This window comes from Ambystoma mexicanum, chromosome 6p (genome assembly GCF_040938575.1).
Source record: "Ambystoma mexicanum isolate Mex_15411 chromosome 6p, UKY_AmexF1_1, whole genome shotgun sequence".
Lineage (NCBI taxonomy): Eukaryota > Metazoa > Chordata > Amphibia > Caudata > Ambystomatidae > Ambystoma > Ambystoma mexicanum.
The window spans coordinates 322,732,284-322,753,341 of NC_090935.1; the positions used below are offsets into that span (position 1 = coordinate 322,732,284).

General features: G+C 48.9%; 1 protein-coding gene across 3 annotated transcripts in view; it reads right to left on the bottom strand.

Moving 5' to 3' along the window:
- ZFR (zinc finger RNA binding protein) overlaps nucleotides 1-21,058 on the bottom strand; it is a 1,119,848-nt gene that overhangs the window by 452,289 nt on the left and 646,501 nt on the right. For all 3 annotated transcript variants that reach the window (XM_069627081.1, XM_069627082.1, XM_069627083.1), the window contains one exon: nucleotides 2,373-2,652. In XM_069627081.1, the coding sequence (XP_069483182.1) occupies nucleotides 2,373-2,652 (280 nt within the window). The remainder of the gene's footprint in view (nucleotides 1-2,372; nucleotides 2,653-21,058) is intronic.

The window sequence follows — 21,058 nt, forward strand, 5'->3', positions numbered from 1 at the left end:
GTACCTTTATGATATGGCATTCATAGCGCACCTATACACAGGTGTTTCAAGGCGCGACAAGGCAAGGGAGGGGGCACAAAGGGAGGCCAAACATCGATCCTACTAGGCCAGGTGTCATTCAGATCGTGCAAGTGCATTGGATGGGGGAAAGTGCAGTACATGGGCATAGAATAATAAGTAAAAGTAACGGCCAGCGGGTGGCAAGTGCAAACATCAGGTGTCAAGTGGTAGTGGGACTATAGGGATACAGAAACAGTCCAAGTGCGGGGTTGCCGTGAGAGAGTGAGTCAGAGAGAGAGTGAGTCAGAGAGAGAGTGAGTCGGAGAGAGAGTGAGTCAGAGAGAGTCAGAGAGAGAGAGAGAGAGATTGAGTCAGAGAGAGAGATTGAGTCAGAGAGAGAGAGAGAGTCAGAGAGAGAGAGTCAGAGAGAGAGAGAGAGAGAGAGAGAGAGAGAGAGAGAGAGAGAGAGGGCCTGAGAACAGAGGCTGGCCAGGTAACCAGTGCATATTCAGTTTCAGCCAGGAGGGGAGAGGAGGAGAAAAGGCAGAAGCAAAGAAAGATTGAGGTGCTTCCGGAACCAGAGATGGTTCTACTCATGTTTCAGGGAGGCTGTTCCAGAGGGAGGCCCCACCTGAAGAAAGATCTACCACCAACTCGTTGCTTGGAGAAGAGACTGATCCTAAGGGAGTTGGAGCAAAGAGCTCGAGATGGAAGATATTTAGGAAGGGAGTTGAAGGTATTGAGGCCCCAGAAGGCATTATGGACAATGCAGAGGGTTTTGATCTTGATCCTCGCAGCCACTGGGAGCCAGTGCAGAGATTTCAGTCCTGGAGAGATACGATTCCTGGCCTTGAGGCCAACGACAAGTCATGCAGTCCTGTTTTGGATGAGTTGCAGAGGGCAGAGAGTAGAGGCAGGCAGATTTAGAAAGAGGCTGTTGCAGTAGTCCAGCCTACAGAGAACCAGAGCTCTGGAGACAGTGAGCTTCTGGGGGAAGGAGAGGAAAGGTAGAATACCTCCAAGAAGGTGCAGCTGGTAGTGCGACTTCTTAGAGACGTCTGAGGTGTGAGGAAAGAAGGAGTGTGTGGAGTCGAAGATCGCAGGTAGGAGTAGGAGAGGTTCCAGCTGGCTTCTGTTCCTGTAGATCCGGTTTTTCCTGGGTCTCCGTTGTGGGGACAAGGGGGAGGATGTCTTATGACTCCTACACTGCAATGGGACGGTCAGTGGCAGAAAAGGACAAACTTCTATTAAGCGGCACTTTGCGATTTCAGCTCCTCACGTCTCAGCAAATAGCACCACTGCGGTCTCTCCTCGCATCTGGGGTCCAGCACTCAGTTGAGGTGGCTCAGGCTTGGTCAGTCCTGCTTACTGGGAGTCCAGAGGATCTTCAACAAGCTCGGGTCTGATTTAAAAGTGATGCACTCAGTTTGGTGTTCCTCTCCCTGGCACTTCGGTTCTAGCAGCAGCAGCAGCAGCAGCAGCAGTACAGCCAGCTCAGACAGGATGTCCAAACAAGTTGACTTTGGAGTTGATTGGTCCCACCAACTCAAAGGAAGAAGGCGTCCTTGCAGGGCTTCTCTAGTGATATAGAAATGCCATTACTGTCTTTGTGAATGAGGTCAGCTCCGGGTGTGGGAAGTGTGTAAAAAGCACCTATTTGTAATATTTACTATTTTTGTGTTTATTCTGGAAAAGTATAATAAATAATAATAATAATAATTAGGCTTTTATATAGCGCTACAAACCCTCAGGTATCTGAGCGCTGCTTATTATTACCCACGGTGTGTGGTGCTCACCGTGTATAGTTGATTGTTACATATATTGCCCGTTTTAAAGAATGCTGATCTAAAAAACGTATGTTAAATCAATAAGTATTTATAATTGAAACCTTGAGTTTAAGTGTTACCTGGCTACTTGTATTTGTGAATTTCATTGCTACAGCTCACATTTCCCTTCTTGAGATAAGCCTGGCTACTCAGTCACACTACCAACTTGTGTAGTACAGGCCTATACCAAAAGGTGGGTTATCCAATACTAAGAGGACACGTGTTATGTAGTCTCCAACAGGGTTACTACATCAATTCTTGCCTATCACTATAAACTCTATCAGTTACAAGGCAAGGTTATTAAATAATTATTAATTAATAATGATTGTGGATCAGTTAATCGGAACGTTTGGATGGGTTTGCGGGGGAAGGAGGATGGGGAGAGGGCAGGAACAGTTTTGCGTTTTGATGTTTGATAAAAATACTAATAAAAACTTCAATAAAAAAAGAATAACTACAACATAATATGCTTGGGAAGGAGTGCAACAACTTTAAAACATTGTGAAATCTTTAATTAATGAAAGAATAAACATAAAATGGACTTACCAACAAAGTTTATTTTGGGTGTAGTTATCTTCTTGATAATCGTGTTTGCCGAGCCAACGATTGCTGTGTTATTGCCTGCAGCACCAAGCGACGAACTCCCTGTGGCAGTTAACATTTTTGTTGCAGTGGCTATTGAAGAGTTTGCCGTATTGCTGCTAGTGGCTGTACTTGTCACAGAGGCAGCCGGTTTGGCAGAAGCTGTAGACGTTCCTGCCTGGCTAACAACGTTTGGTTCAGTTGAAGGAATAGGCTTGCCAAGCTTTGTATGCAGCTTAACCACCTGTTGAAACAAAAAGGGTTGCAAGAAACTAAAGCTTTCAGCACAAGGGCCACTTCAGCACAACCATAGATAAACATTTCAAAATAAGTAATGGCTCAAATTTAGTTTCTTTACAAAAATGTAAAAAATATTACAAGTTACACACCCTAGAGACTAACATACTCCTAGTCCATAGTCCCCTTTCCTCCATACTGCACGGGCACTTGTGACTAGGGGCGGGTGCAGAACTCTTTTACATAAAGAAAAGCCTTTCTCCTTTTAATGTAGATGTCCTGGGCACCTCACATCAGTCCCCCTTTACACTTCAGCCAAATTAAGCTAACTATGGACAATGAGTAAGTTAAGTCACTATGCTGAGTTGCCCCAACCCCCCCACCCCCTTTCCTCAATACTGCATGGGTGATACAACGGACCATTGGCCCTTGGAGAGGAGGTGATTGCAGCCTTACACAAAAAGATTCTTCACACTGCTTGGCGAAATGCTGTATCTGACCTTGTACTTCTGGCCAGACAGTAATGCTCGTAAAAAGCAGACGAAGCCAATGTCAATGCCCAGATGACAACCTGCCAAGGTACGTGCCTTTGGAACGCCACTGCTGTTGCCCAAGCGCTTATAGCATGGGTGTGTGTAGGTCCACTGCACACTTCCCTGTTCTACCCCTTGTAAGCTTCTTGGATAGCAGCCACCATCCAACTTGAAATGGATACTTTTGAGGTCTGATAGCAAGAGCCTTGACCCCCAAAAGGTTACAAACCAAGCAGACGACTTACGACGACTCTTCAGCGTCATCCTCACACCGAGACAGTGTAGCACCCTAGCTGTGTCCGATTGCGAATTGGGGGAAAACGTTGGAAGCACAATCTGCTTGTTCAAATGGAATGACAAGACCACCTAAGGTAAAAATTACAGAAGGGTGCAATTCACAACCACCTACCTGTGCAAGGTGGAGTAAGGGTTCAGGTGCTACCAGGGCTAGTATTTCACGGAATCAGCGTGCTGACGTGAACCCAAATAGTAGAGCCATTTTGATGGAGACAAGCCTGATATCCATCGTAGCCATCGGTTCGAAAGGCATATGTGCCAGTAGTGCGTTCAGCACAACATATAGCTCCCAGGCTGGTTGCAGGGACTTGACTGGAGGGTATAGACCTGTTAGACCAGTAAGGTGTCTCAACCACTGGGTTGTAGGTTGAGTAGGAGGTGGGATAAGAGTTCTTATATGCCCCCATAGCTGCCAGATAAGTGTGACACATGCCTACATGCACTCCTGACCATGCCAGGTGAGCAGAGAAAGAACATGGTCCCGGGAGCAAGTCATAGCGTATACCCAGATATCCCTTACCCAAAACAGAACCTTGTCTACTTGCTTTTATATTGACTCTGCATGGAGTCCTTCCTCGAAGTCGGGATGATCAGCAAATTACCCCCCCCAGATAGTTGTGAAGGGGCTCTTTCTCAGGAACCAACCCACTAGGCCTAGTTTCTCTGGAACTGGATGCACCACCAACCCCTTGCTGCATGAGGAGGGTGTTAGGGAGAATTCTCAGAAAAGTGCTAATTCCCTGAATCTTAGAGACCCCTAGCGACTTTGCTGGATTTTGATGACTTTTTTTTTGGAGAGAGTGAGACTCTTTTTCCCCACTCTCATATTTTAATGTGATTTGGAACTGAAACTCCATAGGCATCCTCTTTTACATTGTTACATTGCGTCACACAGCACCTTCAGTGCAGTGGCACAGGGAAGTCTCTTCAATTTCCTAAAGGATTTAATACCTTCGCTTGGTTAAACTACTTTTGCCAAGAGCAGTGAAGTGAAATTGACTTTACTTACATTTTGTACCTTTCTAGACCCATCACACACTATCTTACAATAGTGTCTGGCGGGGACAGGAAGTGAGGGAGGTGGCCGAAACTCGCCGTGCTTAGTCTCCTAGGAGACCCAAATGCACTCAGCTGGCCAATCACTACAGTCTGCCAAGGACAGCCACCCTGCTGAGTGACTGACAGCTAGGCTGGAATGAATGGGAGAGAAATTAATAAAAGGCGAGGCTTTTGGCTTGGAAGGCAGAGTCTACCACTGAACGAAGGAACCGAAGAAGAACTTGAAGAGCACGCCTGCTACAACGCCTGGACCGTTGGTTTGCCCGGTGAAGTCCTGCTGCTGTGCTGAAATTCCAGATTTGTATCGACAGAGAAGCCCCTGCAAGGACGACTTCTCCCCTTGAGTTGATGGGACCAATCAACTCCAAAGTAAGCCACCTGGACAGCCTTCTCGGAGCTGGTTGAATTTCCATAGAGTTGCTGCTGGAAACTGAATAGTCAGGGAGAGGAACATCAGATTGTGTGCATTGCTTTTAAATTGGCCAAGATCCTCCGGACTCCCAGGAAGCAGGACTGACCTAGCCTGAGCCCATTCAACAGAGTGCGGGATCCCAGTAGGAAGGAAAGTCCATCCCAACAGCCAGAAAAGGCTGTGTTGCTATTTGTGGTAGTCGCGAGGAGCTGAAACAACGAAGTGCCACTTGTTGGAAAGATTGCCGGTTGCGAGCGGTGACCGTCCCATTGCAGAGCAGGAGTCCCCAGAAGTCCTCCCTCTTGTCCCCACGACTGAGGCTCAGGAATAGTGAGAGCTGCACACGAACAGAAGTCATCTGCCGGACTTTTTCTTCAATACAAAGGTACTGTAAATCCTGAGAGAACTTAACTCTCATTGTAGAGTTGCTCGCATCTTCTACTACTCAAGTCTAATCAGCTTGTGTAGTAAATTTGATTCTTCTTTTCTTCAAAGACTTATAAAACCTTGTGCAAAGGCTTTTCTACTTGCCTACCAGAAGTGCTTCATTCTTAATATAAGACCTTTGCCCACTGACTTTGGCTAAGCCTGTTACACTGCATGACTCTGCTTAGTGGATCCAAAACAATTTGCCTGCTTAAGATTAGTTGTGGTCTCTTGTTGTTCTAATCACCTTTACCTTTTACCAACTTCTAACAGTATTCTAAATGCAAACAATAAGATATTAATGTCCATAGAACTCTAGCTATTGAAGTCACCTTAGGGTGTAGGTTGTGTCTGTGGGCCATCCCAAAAGGGTATCTACTGATTTAGAAACTAAGAGTGTACAGTATTGAAGCGTATTAGTGTGTTACTTTTATATTGCTCTCTTCAGAAGAAGGCTTATTCTAACTGGCTGATAAATTAATAACAGTTTATTGAAGAAACCTTGTGTGTAAGAGTTTATTTGAATACTTGTCACTGTGAATCTCTGTGCAACTCCACTACAGCTCACATTGACCCTTCTTGCGATAAGCCTGGTTGCTCAACACGCTACCAAAACTGTGTAGTACAAGCTTATGCCAAAGGATGGGTTTCCTATACCTGTAGTTAGAGTTGTTGTAGTGTCCCTAAAGGGTACTGCATACAACCTTTGCCAGCAGAGGGCAGTTCCCGTAAGAGGCAGAAAAATCTGCCCCTAAGGCACCAGCCTCACAGATCCGAATACCAGATTCTGGTTGGCCACTGAGGCACCAGTAAATTGAGGTGACGGCCCTGCAACTCTTGGTACTTGCACATTACTCTCTGTATTAGTGGAGTTGGTGGGCATGCATAGGTCCAAAGGTTGCTTGAGGCCATGTGAAAAGTGTCCTCCAGAGGGATGCTGCCCATGGTCATCCAGGACGCAAAGTGATTCCATTTTCTGTTGGCTTCTGTGGCGAATAGGTCCACCCTCGGATGGCCCCATGCTCAAAATATTTTTAGTACTTGGGGACATATCTCCTATTCATCATTGTCCTCTCTCAGCCTGCTGAGCCAGTCTGCCTTCAGATTGCTATCCCTTGGGAGATGGACATACATGTGGAACTGTTTGAATAAAGACTCCCCTGTTCCTGACCAGCCATAGGAATGCTCTCAGCACTAGTTGTATTGCCCTCAGCTCTAGCACATTTATGTGTATGACGACAGGCTATGGAGCAAGTTGCTGCCTACAGTGCTCCCCCAGCCTTCCAGTGATTAATTGCTTGTTCTTATGTTGGGAAGGAACCAGGATCCTCACAAGCCCCCCAAGCGCTTTACAGTTAGGCAGGATATTAGGGAGAATTCTCAAATTCTCAAAAATGTGCTAATTCCCTTCACTTTAGAGACCCCCAGCAACTTTGCTGGATTTTGATGACTTGATTTTTTTACCTGGAGAATGCGAGACCGTTGTTCCCACTCTCTCATGTGTTTTGAAATGTGTTTGACTCTTGTGGGGTTTCTTTAGTTTTAGATAACTCCATAGGCCAGTGGCGTAACACAAAATGTGGGCCCCCCCCTGCCAGCCATGCTGAGGGGGCTCCCCCAACTCTGCAACAAATCACGGGACGCGCCACACTCTGGGCCGGCCTAGATTGTCACACTTGCGCAATACGCATGAACGTGCTGCTGAAGGGGTATGCCTCACACTGCACTAGGAGAAAGATATAAATATGTGTTTTAATGCAATATACAGAAAACTTTCTGAGAGAAGTTGGCTATAAAGCCAGAGTGTTTGCAATTGTTTTGTAGGGTAACACAATCCAATACATGAAAGTCACCAACAGTGCACAGGAACATTAATGCTTTGCTATTGAGAATGCCATGCCACAATCAAAACATGTCCAACTGGCTGCACAATGTAGACGATTGTAAACACGTCATAACATTATAGTAAAGCATGCCAGACCACCTTTAGACATACCTCGACGGTTGCAGCAAAATGCCAGTCGAAGCAATATCACTCATCAAGAAGAGAGCACACATTCTTCATCTTTCCTCCGCTTTCGACTGGGTCAACGTCGCCATCCTAATCAATCGGCTCTGTGAGAACCTGGGCATCATGGATAAGACCCTAGAGTGACTGACCTCTTTCCACTTGGACCACCCCTCCGCTCCCAGGTCCATCTTGGTCCCATTCTCTCCGCCACCTCTCTCTACCTGTGGCATTCCCCAGTGCTCTATCCTCTCCCGCTGGTTTTTCAGCCTCTACTTGGCCACTTTGGCCTCCCTGATCTCTACCTTCTCCTCTAACTTTCAGTATTATGCGGATGACTCAGCTTTCCTTCAGGCTCCTCTCCTCTCTTGCTCATTCCTGACCGTCTATCCACGATTCAGGATTGGTGTACCTCCAACGATCTCTGCCTTAATACCAGTAATACAGAGATCCTTCTCAGTGGGACCCTTGCCTCTGTGTTTCCTCTCTCACTATAGAAGACCGCCTTGGACCCTCTTCCTTTGCCTTCCTGCGAGGCAAAAAACCTTGGTGTCATCTTCAACGCAAAAGACTCTCTTTCTCTCCTCACATCTCGGACATCGCCAAGAAGTCCCACTACCAGCTGCTCCTCCTCAAAGGGACTCTTCCCTTTCTCACTCTCCACCAGAAGCTCACTGTCTCTAGGCTGGACCACTGCAACAGCCACTTTCTCAATCTGTCTTCCTCTTGTCTCCGTCATCTGCAACTAATCCAGAACAGGACTGCAAGACTTACCCTTGGCCTCAAGCCCTGGGGTTGTATTTCTCCAGCCCTGAAATCTCTCCACTGGCTGCAAGGATCAAGTTCAAGAACCTTTGCATTGTCCACAAGGCTTTCTGGGGCCAGCGCCCACAATAAATCCAATTCTCTCTTCCAGAATACCTTCTTTCTCTAGCCCTTCCCCCAGCTACCTCCAAATCTCTAAGGCTTAGACATTTCACCAGGCAGAGAGTGGGGGTAGACCCCTCTCCTCTGCTGGTGCCTCCCTCTGAAATGGCCTCCCTGCCCCTCTCAAACTTGAGGCGGACAACCATTAAGTTTCGGAAGCAGCTCAAAACTTCCCTCTTCTCCGCTGCTTTCTCTATCTCTCCCCCCCCTGCTGACCTACCTGTCTGCTGTACCCACTGGCTGCTTGGCTACTGAAGGGGAGGACTGGTCCAGGAGACCCCCCTCGCCTGCGTTCTCCCCAGGTGAGGGCTATGGCTCATTGGGCGTCCCCTCATGCCACCCGGGCCCAGGTGATGGAGGGTTCACCCGCTGGAGACATTGCCCACACGTATTGATTGCCCACATGTATTAAAATTTAGCTAGGCCCAGAAACCATTTTGTCTGGTAAAGATGGTGTGAGCTCAGCGCACTGTAGCGCGGCCCCCACCCTTGGAGAGTCAGTCATCCCTGTCGCCGCAGCACCCTGGCAGATCCGCTGCGAGCACGTTCCCACGAACAAGACGGACATGAGCTAGCGTAATACACTAACATTGTAACAGTTCACCTCCCGCAGTGTATCATCGCTCCCAGCATGACCCGGCCAGCAGGCCTGGGCAATGAAAAGAACAGTAAAATGGTCATCAGATGGCAGACAGTCTTTATATATTAATGTCAAGACCACCCGCAAAGTAGGCTTTCTTCTACAAAATCCCTTCTATTACAAAAGCCTGTAAAATGTATAAACATAAGAAAGCATGCTTCCATGATATAAGCGATGGCGAGCCCATACCATTGCAGTTGGGTGCTAATAATAAAGGAACGCACCAGGGATCTATTTGTTACGTGTATCACTGGGAAACTTACACTCTATGGGCTTGCGCCATAACTGAACTAATGCTGCTAGAGGACACGAGAAGACGAATGTAACCATACAGAGGGCTTATGTGAAGGATGCACGAGAAGGCGCTTGTCATGTGTGCATGTCTAGGCCCCACATGTGCCACCACCGTCACGAACAGTGGCGGGTTACTTTCTATGTACTCCACCAATCCTAATTCTACCTCACTTACTGCAAATATATATGCATATAACTAAATACTGTAGTTGTTAAAACATAATGTATGAATAAGGTACTCAGACTGGGTATAATCGAGACACATCCAGCAAAGTTTAAATGCATGTTTTGTATTGATTTGAATAAGTATTCTAGAGTGTTCAAATGTTTGTGATGTCTTTACCTAAAATCGGCAACACACGAGGGAGATACCTTTGTGAAATACGTGCAAGGCCATTCCCCCTCCCACCCTGCGAAGGCTGCCAAGGCATGAGAGCAGAGGCCGTGCCGCACTGCTTTACCTCCCCCAACCAGACTGGAGCCGCTTCAAAGATTTGTAATCCCCTCTGTAGCACCCAAGGCCGCGGCCCGCCACCTGCATTATTTACAGCTCAGCAGTAAACCTCTGCCTGAACACACGCGCCCCCTCGTAAACCCCACAACCCACCGGACCATCTCAGACTTATGGCCCCGTGCAATCAGGACACCCAACACTTTGACAACACACAGCGGGACATCCATAACAACTTCTAACAAAGCAGAAAGACCTGTACCGCCCGTCCCAGGCCCTGAAGCTTAGCCCCTCGACCTATGGCCCCGGTCAACAGGACACTGGTAACCATGTCCTGACGTATTACCTCCAGACCCCTCACAAGGTACAGGAATGTACCTCCTGTGTTGCATTAACCTGTAGTATAACCTATTGGAAGATTTACTAAAGAAAATAATATTGAAATGACTGAATGACTGCGGTGTGCATGGCATAGGGCAACCCAGTCAGGAAAAGACATTCATCTCTGACACTGGCCACAATGGCACAACAACACCGTCCGGATGAACTCAGCCGACCTGCCAGGCCCAGCCCAACCCACGAGGCTGACCAGTGACGTCTTCCAGCCAAAGCCAACCACATCGCAGCAGCACCTATAGTTAGTCGTCGCCACCCAATCCCATTGAACTTGTGCCCCCTATAGTGTGTAGGTTCTTATGACGTTTTTTGTAAATATATACGCCTGTCTTTGCTATTGTCAGACAGAGCGCTCTCGGAGTTTGCAGAGTTCTTTGCATGCCCTATTCTGATTGATAAACTCCCATTTACGCTCACCCGCACTCTGTCTTGGCCTTATTCCCATTTTGGGAGAGTCCTTCATTGTCTCTCATTGCGGGGAGGATCGTGCTGTTTGGGGACGCTTGCCTTCAGTGGTGACCCCGAAAGCGTGATTATTATTATTATTACCCAACCTAACATTACCGTCCCCTTTTGGCACGAGAATCTCCGGTCGAAAAGGGATACGCACGGTGAGCCGGCTCCGGGAGGCTGCCCGCCAACGGCGACCGGTACACTAAGAAGTGCGCACTCAATAGAGAGAGGGTACGGGATCCCGGTTGAAAAATCCCCTTTGAGTACCGCTCGAAGGAGCCGGGGCTGACTGTTGAGCTGACGGCGACACTGCCTGGACGGACCCAGTTTCGGAGACTATCGGTTCAAGACGGGCACGTGAGTACTGAGTGCGAGCGATTGTAAAGGGAGCGGGGAGAGAAGTGTAGGACAGGTAACGAAGTGGGGGTACGCAGATCTACTAAGGATCATCTTAAATTTTCCTTGCTTTTTCTTTGCATATGGCCATTAGGATTAAGAGGTGAATAAGAGATAAAAGTGACGGGAACCTAGCTCCGAAAGGGGGTGGAAGGCGGCGCCGCATAGTGCTATCTTGACTAGTACTGGGAATATATGAAGAAGTGGAATATAAAATAAAAGTGTTCAGCAAAAGGGGGCACTGAGAATATATTAGTGACCGCTATTACTTCTTTCTTTTCTTTTCTTTACGGGTAGGGGGAGAATAAAAAGTGAGATTAACACAAACTTATGGGAAAAGTAAGAGAAAAAGAGTCCTACTAGAAGGGGGGAGAGCAGGCTAACATATGAGAATGCATTACTTACCGTAAAAGCATTTCTGATGGTTGTATCTGCTTAGATTCACATGCTGTGCATAGGTCCGACATCCAGTGGTCACTGCGGAGTATTGCATTTTGTTTTTCGTAGTCGAAAAGGGGACGTCGACAAGGCGTGTCTGAAACACTATCCCTATAGTGACGTGCGTTGTACCCACAATCCCTCACGCGTCGAGGTCCCTCTGTTTGTATTTTTCTGCCCTGAGGGAGCCTTCTAGACGTGAGTGAGTACAGAAAAGAGAGAGATATATAAAGGAAGTCTATGTTACTTCCATCCGAGCGGGGAGGAAGGGCGGGCGCATGTGAATCTAAGCAGATACAACCATCAGAAATGCTTTTACGGTAAGTAATGCATTCTCTTCTGATGTTTGTTAATCTGCTTAGAATCACATGCTGTGCATAGACTAGCGAGCAGTACCCGGAGTTGGCGGTGGGTTATGAGAAGGAACAGTAGAGAAAAGGTGTCGTAATACTGCCTGTCCCACCTGGGAGTCAGATCTAGAGTGTGTATCTAGACAGTAGTGTTTTGTAAAGGTGTGCACAGAACTCCAGGTAGCCGCTTTGCAGATGGACTCAAGGGGAACATTTGCAATGAATGCTATGGATGCCCCCGTGCCTCGAGTAGAGTGTGCTCTTGGCCTAAAGGGCAGTTCTCTCTTAGCAAGAGTATAGCAGAGAGTGATGCATTGAACAATCCATCTAGAAATAGTGGATTTTGAAACTGCATCTCCTTCTCTTCCTGCTGCCACCGAGACGAAGAACTGATTAGTCTTCCTCAGTGGTCTGGTTCTTTCCATGTAGAACATGACCGCTCTGCGTACATCTAGTGTGTGCAGAGTCCTTTCTCCCAAATTGTAAGGATTTTGAAAGAACGTTGGTAGTTCTATAGATTGGTTTACGTGGAATTTAGAAATAAATTTCGGAGCAAACCTAGGGTGAGTGCGTAGAACCACTTTATCTTTGTGAACTGTAACGAAGGGGTCTAGAATAGAAAGAGCCTGAAGTTCACTTACTCTCCTGATGGAGGTGATCGCTATTAAAAAAGCAGTCTTAAGCGTGAGGTGTTTAAGAGATGCTTTGTGCATGGGTTCGAATGGAGAGCCCATGAGTCTGGTAAGTACCACATTAAGGTCCCATCCGGGAGCTGGGTCAGCTATCGGGGGGTGTATTCTCTTTACTCCCTCCATGAAGGCCTTTATAACAGGGATCTTCCACCACGACACCTTGAGTTGGGAAGTGGTGTATGCAGAAAGTGCAGCTAGGTGGACTTTAATGGAGTTAAACACTAGACCTGAATCCAATAGGTGGGTCAGGTATAGGACCACATGTGTGGGAGAGCAGTCAATAGGGTTGATGCTTTTACTCCTGCACCAGATGACAAATCTTTTCCACTTGCTAGAATAGCAGTGGCGAGTGTTCGGTTTTCGGGCTTCCCTGAGGATGTCCATGCATCTTTGCGGGAGTTGTAGATGTTCGAACTCTATGATCTCAGGAGCCAAGCTGCTAAGTTCATGTTCTGGGGGCATGGATGCAGAGTCCTGCCTTTGTCCTGAGACAGCATGTTGTACGGGCAGGGGAGTTTTACTGGGGGGGATAGAGACATTTCCATCAAGTGAGCGAACCATGGTTGTCGTGCCCACATTGGGGCCACTAGTATCATGGTCACTTGTTCCTGGTGCATCTTGTGCACCACTTTGTTGAGAAGGGGAGTCGGGGGAAAAGCGTAAACAAATTTCCCTGACCATTGCATCGACAGACTGTTCCCCTTGGATTGGTTCTGGGGGTACCTGGAGGCGTAACTTAGGCATTGTGAGTTTTCCAGGGTTGCGAACAGGTCTATTTCTGGGAATCCCCATTGTGTGAAGACGTCGAAGACTATGTCTTCGTGCAGGCGCCATTCGTACTCTTTGGGCAGGGGGAAATCTCTGCTGAGACTGTCTGCTAGCAGATTGAGTTCCCCGGGTACATGTAGTGATAGTAGGAACATGTCCTGTTTGAGAGCCCACTTCCATATATTCTGGGCCAGCTTGGACAGGCCTGGAGAGTGGGTGCCCCCTTGCTTGTTGATGTAGTACATGGCTGTGGTGCTGTCTGTAAGGACCATTACTGTTTTGCCTTGTAGGTGTTCCTGGAAGGCTCTTAGCGCCTTGAACACAGCTAGTAGCTCCAGTAGATTTATGTGTTTGGATGCTACGTTCGGAGTCCACACTCCGTGAGCAGTCTGATGGGATAGGTGGGCCCCCCATCCTGTGAGGGATGCGTCTGTGGTTAGAGTGGCTTCCGCCGCGGGTGTGGCAAAGGGTTTCCCTTTTTCCATGTTTTCCTTTGTCCACCACCGTAGCGAGAGAACTAAGGCCTGCGAGACCACAACTAGATCCTCCCATAGTCCGCTGGCCTGACACCACTGGCTGTTGAGCCACTCTTGCATTGGGCGCATGCGCAGGCGCGCGTGAGGTACCAAATAAATACACAACGCCGTCATTCCTAGCAAGCGCATTGCTTTGCGTACCGTCACCTCTCGACCGGTTACATATTGAGGGATCTGAAACAGCATGTTTTGGACCCTCTCTTTGGAGGGGAAGACGAGGCCGTCCTTTGTTTGAATTAGAGCCCCTAGGAATTGCTTGATTTGACTGGGGTCTAAACTGGACTTCTTTTCGTTGATGGAGAAGCCCAACTGGAACAAAAGGTCTACTGTCTTTTGGGTATTGGAGAAGCATGTTTCGTAAGAATCCCCTGTTATGAGCCAGTCGTCGAGGTAAGGGTAAACTGGGATGGACAACCTGCGCAGGTGGGCCGCTGCCACTGCCAGCACCTTCGTGAATACCCTTGGTGCTGATGCTATGCCGAAGGGTAGCACTTTGAACTGGTAGTGTTTGCCCTCTATCATGAACCTGAGGTATTTTCTGTGCGCTGGCAACATTAAAATATGAAAGTATGCATCTTTCATGTCCAATGTTGTCATGTAATCTCCCTGAGAAAGCAGTGGGATTACTTCCTGTAAGGTTACCATACGAAACTTTTGGGGTTTGATAAACTTGTTCGCTGGGCGCAGATCTAATACAGGGCGCATGGTTAGATCCTTTTTGGGTACAAGGAAGTACACTGAATAAATACCTTCCGTTACCTGAGATAGAGGCACAACCTCTATGGCTCCTTTTTCCAGCAGTTGTTGTACTTCTTGGAGAAGGATGGCAAGATGTTCCGGTGTCATGCGACGTCCCCTCGGGGGTCTGTAGGATGGGGAACTGTTGAATTCGATACAGTATCCGTGGGCTACGGTGGAAAGTACCCAACGGTCTGACGTTATCTCCTCCCATGCAGGAAGAAAGGATGTTATCCGGCACCCGACCGGTGTTGCATGGGAGGGGACGCGAATCTTCGCGTCACTTGGAGTTGTTGGGGGCTTGGGAGCCTCTGGGGGTGGATCCCTGTGATGCTGGAAATGCATCTGAGGGACAGGGCCTCTGAATCCTTGTCCTTTTTCTGTTTTTACCGTGTGTTCTGTTATGTTTTCTGCCCCGGAGTCCATGTGGGACTCCTGGCAGTGCAGCTCTCTTTTGGTTTGGTGAACAGACCCATGGGATACCCTTATGGCACCCATGGGTAGGGGTACAACCCTGTGCCCCTAGTGTATGTTTTTGGGCACCTGTGGGTGGCCCACAGAGCAGGGTATGGGCTGGTGGCAGCTCCATGCTGAACTTGACAGGTGCTCTGGGTATCCTCCATTTTGGGACACCCCGGCCCTGCCATCGGGATCAGTTGATTCCTGATAGAAACAAGATGGCCCCTGTGGCCTCTTGCTTTCTATTGCCTGTTGTCTTGTTTTTCCCAAAGTCCTGGGAAGCCCTGACTCTGTCCCTTCCCCCTGACTGGCTGTTGGGTGGAAGTTCCATATGGTATTGTTGTGAAGGCCCAGCTAGACTGACTGGAGCCTTCCCAGTGACTGTATGTTATGGGTACCTCCTGTGGGTGGGACCTGGGTGAATGGAGTGTGTGACCAATATACACTCCTTGTTGTGGTTGTCTGGTTTCTGGCATAAGAGACAAAGACGGAGACAGCCCTGCCCGAAACTGGCCTGAATGCAGTGTGTAGTGTTGAATGGCTGGGTACTTGTTCCAATCCACATTCCTTGTTGTGAGTGTCTGGAAGGGAGGAGTGTGGCCGGAATGCACTGTGTGCCTGATTGGCTGACTGACTGCATGAATGCCCTGCAGTGTGATTGGCTGCTGTGTGTGTGCCAGCAGTGTGGATGAGAGGGAGGATAGTATATCTGGGGACCTCTCACCACTGGAAATTGTTCAGTTCAGTTCAGAAGGAACCATTGGTTGAGAAGCAACCATTGGGTTCAGAAGTTCAGAAGTGTCCAGAAGCTGAGTCTCCACTCAAGAGTAACTGGAACTGCTGATCCTCGACGTCCAGCTGGAAGAAGAAGACTTGCTGTGGCATTTGCTTCGACCGATCCGAAGGCTGTCGAAATTCGTCGAGGACTGACCCAAGAGAGGACCTGGTAAGGCGCCCTCTTCCCGTGCTCCGAGGGACCATCGGGCACCGCTCCATCTTCGCCGAAGCGCCCTGGAAGACAGGTCCTCGAAAGGCTGTCGACCCGAGACGGGACCGCCGAGGAGATCGAAGTGAAGCACCCGGACATCGACGCCGTCGAAGTCCATTGCCGTCGACCAGGGTTCGCAGGTTTGTGGAACCGCTGGAGGCCCGTCGAAGTTGTTGCCCAGCCGGGGGAACCACTTGACGCCGTGCCGCCGACGATCGGAGCCGTCCGCTCCATTGCCTAAGAACATTCAATCGAAGGACTCTCTCGACCGCATCGTCGACCGCTTATCCTGCCGGAGAAAGTCGAGGACGACCAACGCGCCGAGGAGAAACCTGCCGGTGGGTTTCCCGCCACCCGACGACCTCAAAGACCCGGACGACTCGACGCCCTTGCTGGGCTCTCGTCTCTACAATCTTTGCGGTCCAGAACTATTGTCATCGAGGTGCCCCGCACAACTCCGCCTTGCAGGACGCCGACGCCCCGACGCCGACGAGCACCGCTCGGACGAAGCTGCCGCCTCTTCGACATCATTCCACTTCGTTTGTCGACGGAAGTTCGACGCCCCGTGCCTCCCGCTTGAAAGGGAAGGCATTCAAGAAGGGCCGTCGATTCCCCGTCGCCAAACAGCGAGTCCCTCGACGTTAGTCGACTCCACCAGGTACATTGGGGGGGTAAAAACATTATAGGGGAAAATAAGACTTGCAGAGCAATATATGGACTGGGCTGGTGCTATATCTTTCTTTACAGGTTGCCCAGGTGGGGGGATCTCCACACAGAACTGTGCCTAGTGGTAGGGGTCAGTATTCTGCCTATTGCTCAACCATCTTATTTCCTCCCCTCTCTCTATTGCTGGTTTCACTCTATGGGTCTGTGTGACATTGTACAGTATTGTTTATGCACTTCAATGAGATCTAGGGTGGTACCACTTTAGGGTTGTAAATATTTGTCATTGTAGATTTTGCCAGAGTACAAAGTGAGTTATCATGATGAATGTACATAACCTTAACTATTGATTATATAAAGACTGTGTTCTAACCAATACAGAGTGTGGATATTCCTTTGTGGGGGCTTGGGGATACACTGTACTTAAGAACCAGCCTGCATCACCTCCTGAGAAGCTAGGCCTTGATTGCTCGACCATTGCTACCGAATAGAGAATCTTGGCTGGGGTCTCCTGTGCCTGTCCTCCACCATATAGGGAGTGGGAGTACAGACACCCCCCACCGGTCGTTGAGATCCGTTCTCTCACAATCCCCGACCCCTCCCTTTGCCCCGGCGTTGGCCTCTTTGGCTGTACTGCCCACTATTGGTTTGGTAATTGGTGGCAGGGTATTGCTGATGTTGATTTTGTTGTTGGTGTTGGCGTTGGCCACGAAAAAAGCGTTTGTTGCCATAGCCGCGCCTGGTAGTGGGCTTAGAGATTTGGTCAAGAGTCTTGATAGTGTCGAACTCTTTTTTAGCCATCTCTAGGGCTTCATCTACCGCTTTTCCGAAGAGGTTAGCGTCCTCGACAGGTTTATTTATCAAAGACGCCTGTGTCTCTGGTTTAAAGCCTGAGTTGCGCAGCCATACATGGCGCTTTAGGAGTATTCCTTGTACCAAGGAACGTCCTGCTGTTTCTGCCGCGTCCAGAGAGTTTTTAACAATGCTCTGGTTCACTTGGGTTCCTTCGCCAATAGTTGACAGTAGGCGCGTACGTAAAGGCTCCGGTGCTTCCTCGGCGTCTTTTCGCAGTTTGGCCCACTGCGCGTCTGCGTAGCTTGCAAGCAAGGAATTGTTGTTGGCAATTCTTGCTGAGAAGGCAGCCGAGGAAGTAACTCTTTTTGCAAGGGCATATAGCCTCTTGCCTTCCTTGTCAGGGGGTGCCTCACTGGTGGAAAGTGGTACCCCTGCCCTCTTTCTAGTATTAGATACCACTAGGGAATCCGGAATGGAATGTCCCCTAATGTAGAGGGGGTCTGAGGGTGAAGGAGTGAAAAGTTTTTCAATCCGTGGATTGACCCCTCTGATCATTGCGGGAGTGGACAGCGAAGGTATGATCCTTCTCTTCACTGAAGCGAGGAGTGGAATGGTCTGGCTGACCGGGGGTTTTTCTTTAATCACTCTTTCTACAAAGTCCAATTCTGGAGAGAGTTCCCCGGTGTCGAGTTCGAAATGCGCTGCTGCTCTGCGCAACAGTGCATTGAACGTGGGCTGATCGTCAATTGGAGACGTGTTCCTAACTGGAGAATTGTCCGGAGGAGTTAGGTTTGGGACATCAGTGTCGGAATACACTGATGGTGATTGCCAGGGGTGTGAAGGTCCCTCTTCTGGGTTAACCCCGAAGCCTTCTTCTATAATGTCTGTTCTGTCTTCCAGACATTCCTCCTGGTTCTGTTCTTCATTGTCCATGAAATCATCTTCTTCCTCGAAGTATTGTTCCTCCCCAGTGAGGTCATATACATCTTGGAAGTCTGAGGCTGTGTCCTGCTGGGGATCGACTAGCCTCGGATTTTTGGCCCTGGGGTCCTCCTGAGGCCCTTCTCTGGTCCTCTTGTGAGTTTGAGAGGCCTGGGTGCTCATGAACCTTTCCATCCTCTCCATACAGAGGTGGAGTCTTTCCATTGTTTCATGGGGTACCCCAGAGCGGTCTGGCGGGGGAAACATAGGGTTATCTAACTCGAAATGGCTCGACCTCTCCCAAAGCGTCGAGGAAAGTGTCCCGTCGCCCTCCGAAAAACCTTCAGGTGTGTCGGGAGACTCCCTGACTGAAGGGGGTAGTCCCTGCTTCCCTTCTGGCTTTTTCGGCGTATCCTTTAACTTATGCGTAACGCTCGACGTAATCTTCGGCGTACGCTTTTGGGCGTCGGCTACAGCGATCCTTGCTAAGCTATCGGCGACTCGCTTGTCGGCGGAAGCTTGAGTTTTCGACGCTATGGGTATCGAACGCTCTACGGCGGTCTGCGCTTTCTGTTGATGCGCACCGGCCGATGGTTTGGTGGCAGCGCCCTTGTTTGCCGAAAGCCCAGTCGCAGGTCGCGGCTGCGGTTGCGAGAGGGGCTTCGAACCCGAACGGTCCGAGGAGGCCGCCGGTGGAACCTGCGTCTCCTTGGGCGCCGAAGGTCTTTTCGACTTCGTCGAAGAAGAGCCGTGGGTTGTGTGTTTATGTGGATCTTTGTGTGCGTCTGTGTCGCCGGGGTGTTCATCCCCATAAGCAGGGCGTGAGCCGAGCCCGTCGGGGCCGGGGACAGACGACGAAGCGCGTAAGCGCTCCTTAGAGGGGGTTTCGACTTCCGTAGCGGAGGTCGTGTTATCGCGTTCCTCGTCACTGTCGGTGGTAGCAGCGGCGGGTGAACCTTCGGCCTTCGACATCGCGTAGGCCGCCCACCTTTTAACCCTTCGGTCTTTTAGGGTTTTAGGCTTAAGAAGCCGACAAGCCGCGCACCCTTCCTCCTTGTGATCGAGGGGCAAGCAGCGGTTACACCGTGAGTGCTTGTCCTTCCAAGTGAATTTGCCTTTACAAAGTGGGCAAAACCTAAACGGTGTCCTCTCCATAGCCGAGACAATAAATCGCGATAAACACCCCAAGGGAAAGGAAGGGGAAAGGGAAAGGCATTCTCAGAAAAGACCCAGAGATGTCCCACGACCCCACTCTCCCTACTGTATATGGCCTGCGAGGCCAGGCCACGTGTTCGGCAGCGCCGAAGGATTTCTTCCGCTCGACCCTCCGTCGAAGATTCTTTTCGGCGGAGAACAGCTTACAACTGCGTCGAGGGAGGAATTATTAATATTAGAGAAAAAACGACCAAAGGTCGAGGAGTTGCAATGTCTCTCGAGGAGCTCCGCGTGAAGGCGACCAGAAGCTGGGCGGAAAAAAACAATCTGAGGGACCTCGACGCGTGAGGGATTATGGGTACAACGCACGTCACTATAGGGATAGTGTTTCAGACACGCCTTGTCGACGTCCCCTTTTCGACTACGAAAAACAAAATGCAATACTCCGCAGTGACCACTGGATGTCGGACCTATGCACAGCATGTGATTCTAAGCAGATTAACAAACATCAGAAATATATATATGCGCATCCACATATTCAAATAAGACGGACAGGGACAGCCGGCTAGGGAGGAAAGGGAGGGCAGCTTGAATGGTGAATTGAGTGGTACCAAGAGGTGTGTGCACCTCGTATGTGTCAGAAGACAATTTGATGTTGCAAATGTGTAAAACGGCTATAAATGTATAATAGTTAAATGGTCATGGTAAGTGTGACCGGATAAAACTTTTTGAAGACAACGTTGATACAGTGAAGTGAGTGGGTACCTTTTGATTTCCGGGTTGATATTGTCAAAATAAATGATGGGTTGCTCTTGTATGTGCCCCCCAAAGAGAACAGAGTAGAAACTGTGTACAGTCAGTTTTGTATTGTGCAGTCAAGGGGGGGGAGAGCCTAACATTGAATGTGAAGTAGAATACGAAAAAATAATATTGATACTACATTTACATTGTAGTTGCAGACACACAGAGACACACAAGCACTAGGAGGGCACAGAGATGGGGGCTGAAACACCCTTATCACATATTTGTAAGAATCTCTCAGGGTACGCGGAACGGATTAAGAAATATCACGACCAATGGATAACTGAGCTGAAGGGAGAGGGGTTACCCCAGATATGGCCAGAGGGAGGGTCATTTGATAAAAGTGTTCTGGATATGGTGACCACATGCATTTATTTGAAGTACAAAGGAAAGCAGTTGCAAAATAGGAGGGAAATATTAGATCTTTGGAGGTTATTTGAAGAGATACCACCGCCCAAAACACCAGCATTAAATCCTGATCTCCCATCCACCACAGACAATCCACTAATGATACAGAAAGATGTCAAAGAATTGTCAAGTATAGCGCCACCAGTAGAGGTAATAAGTTTGTACCCGATATTAAAAAAGCCCGTACCCGCAGAAGGATACAGTGACCCGACGTATGTGCCTCCCCCGACAACTACTACACCCCACCGGCCCACTGCACCCCCACCATATGAAAGTACGAGAGAGCGAGGCCAGGCGAATACACAAAGGGTGGACATAGAGAAACTCACAGATGATTTACAGTCAAGACTCTCAATAGCAAAAGATGAGCTCTCGAGGATAAAAGACATGTGCGGAAAAACAGCACTTA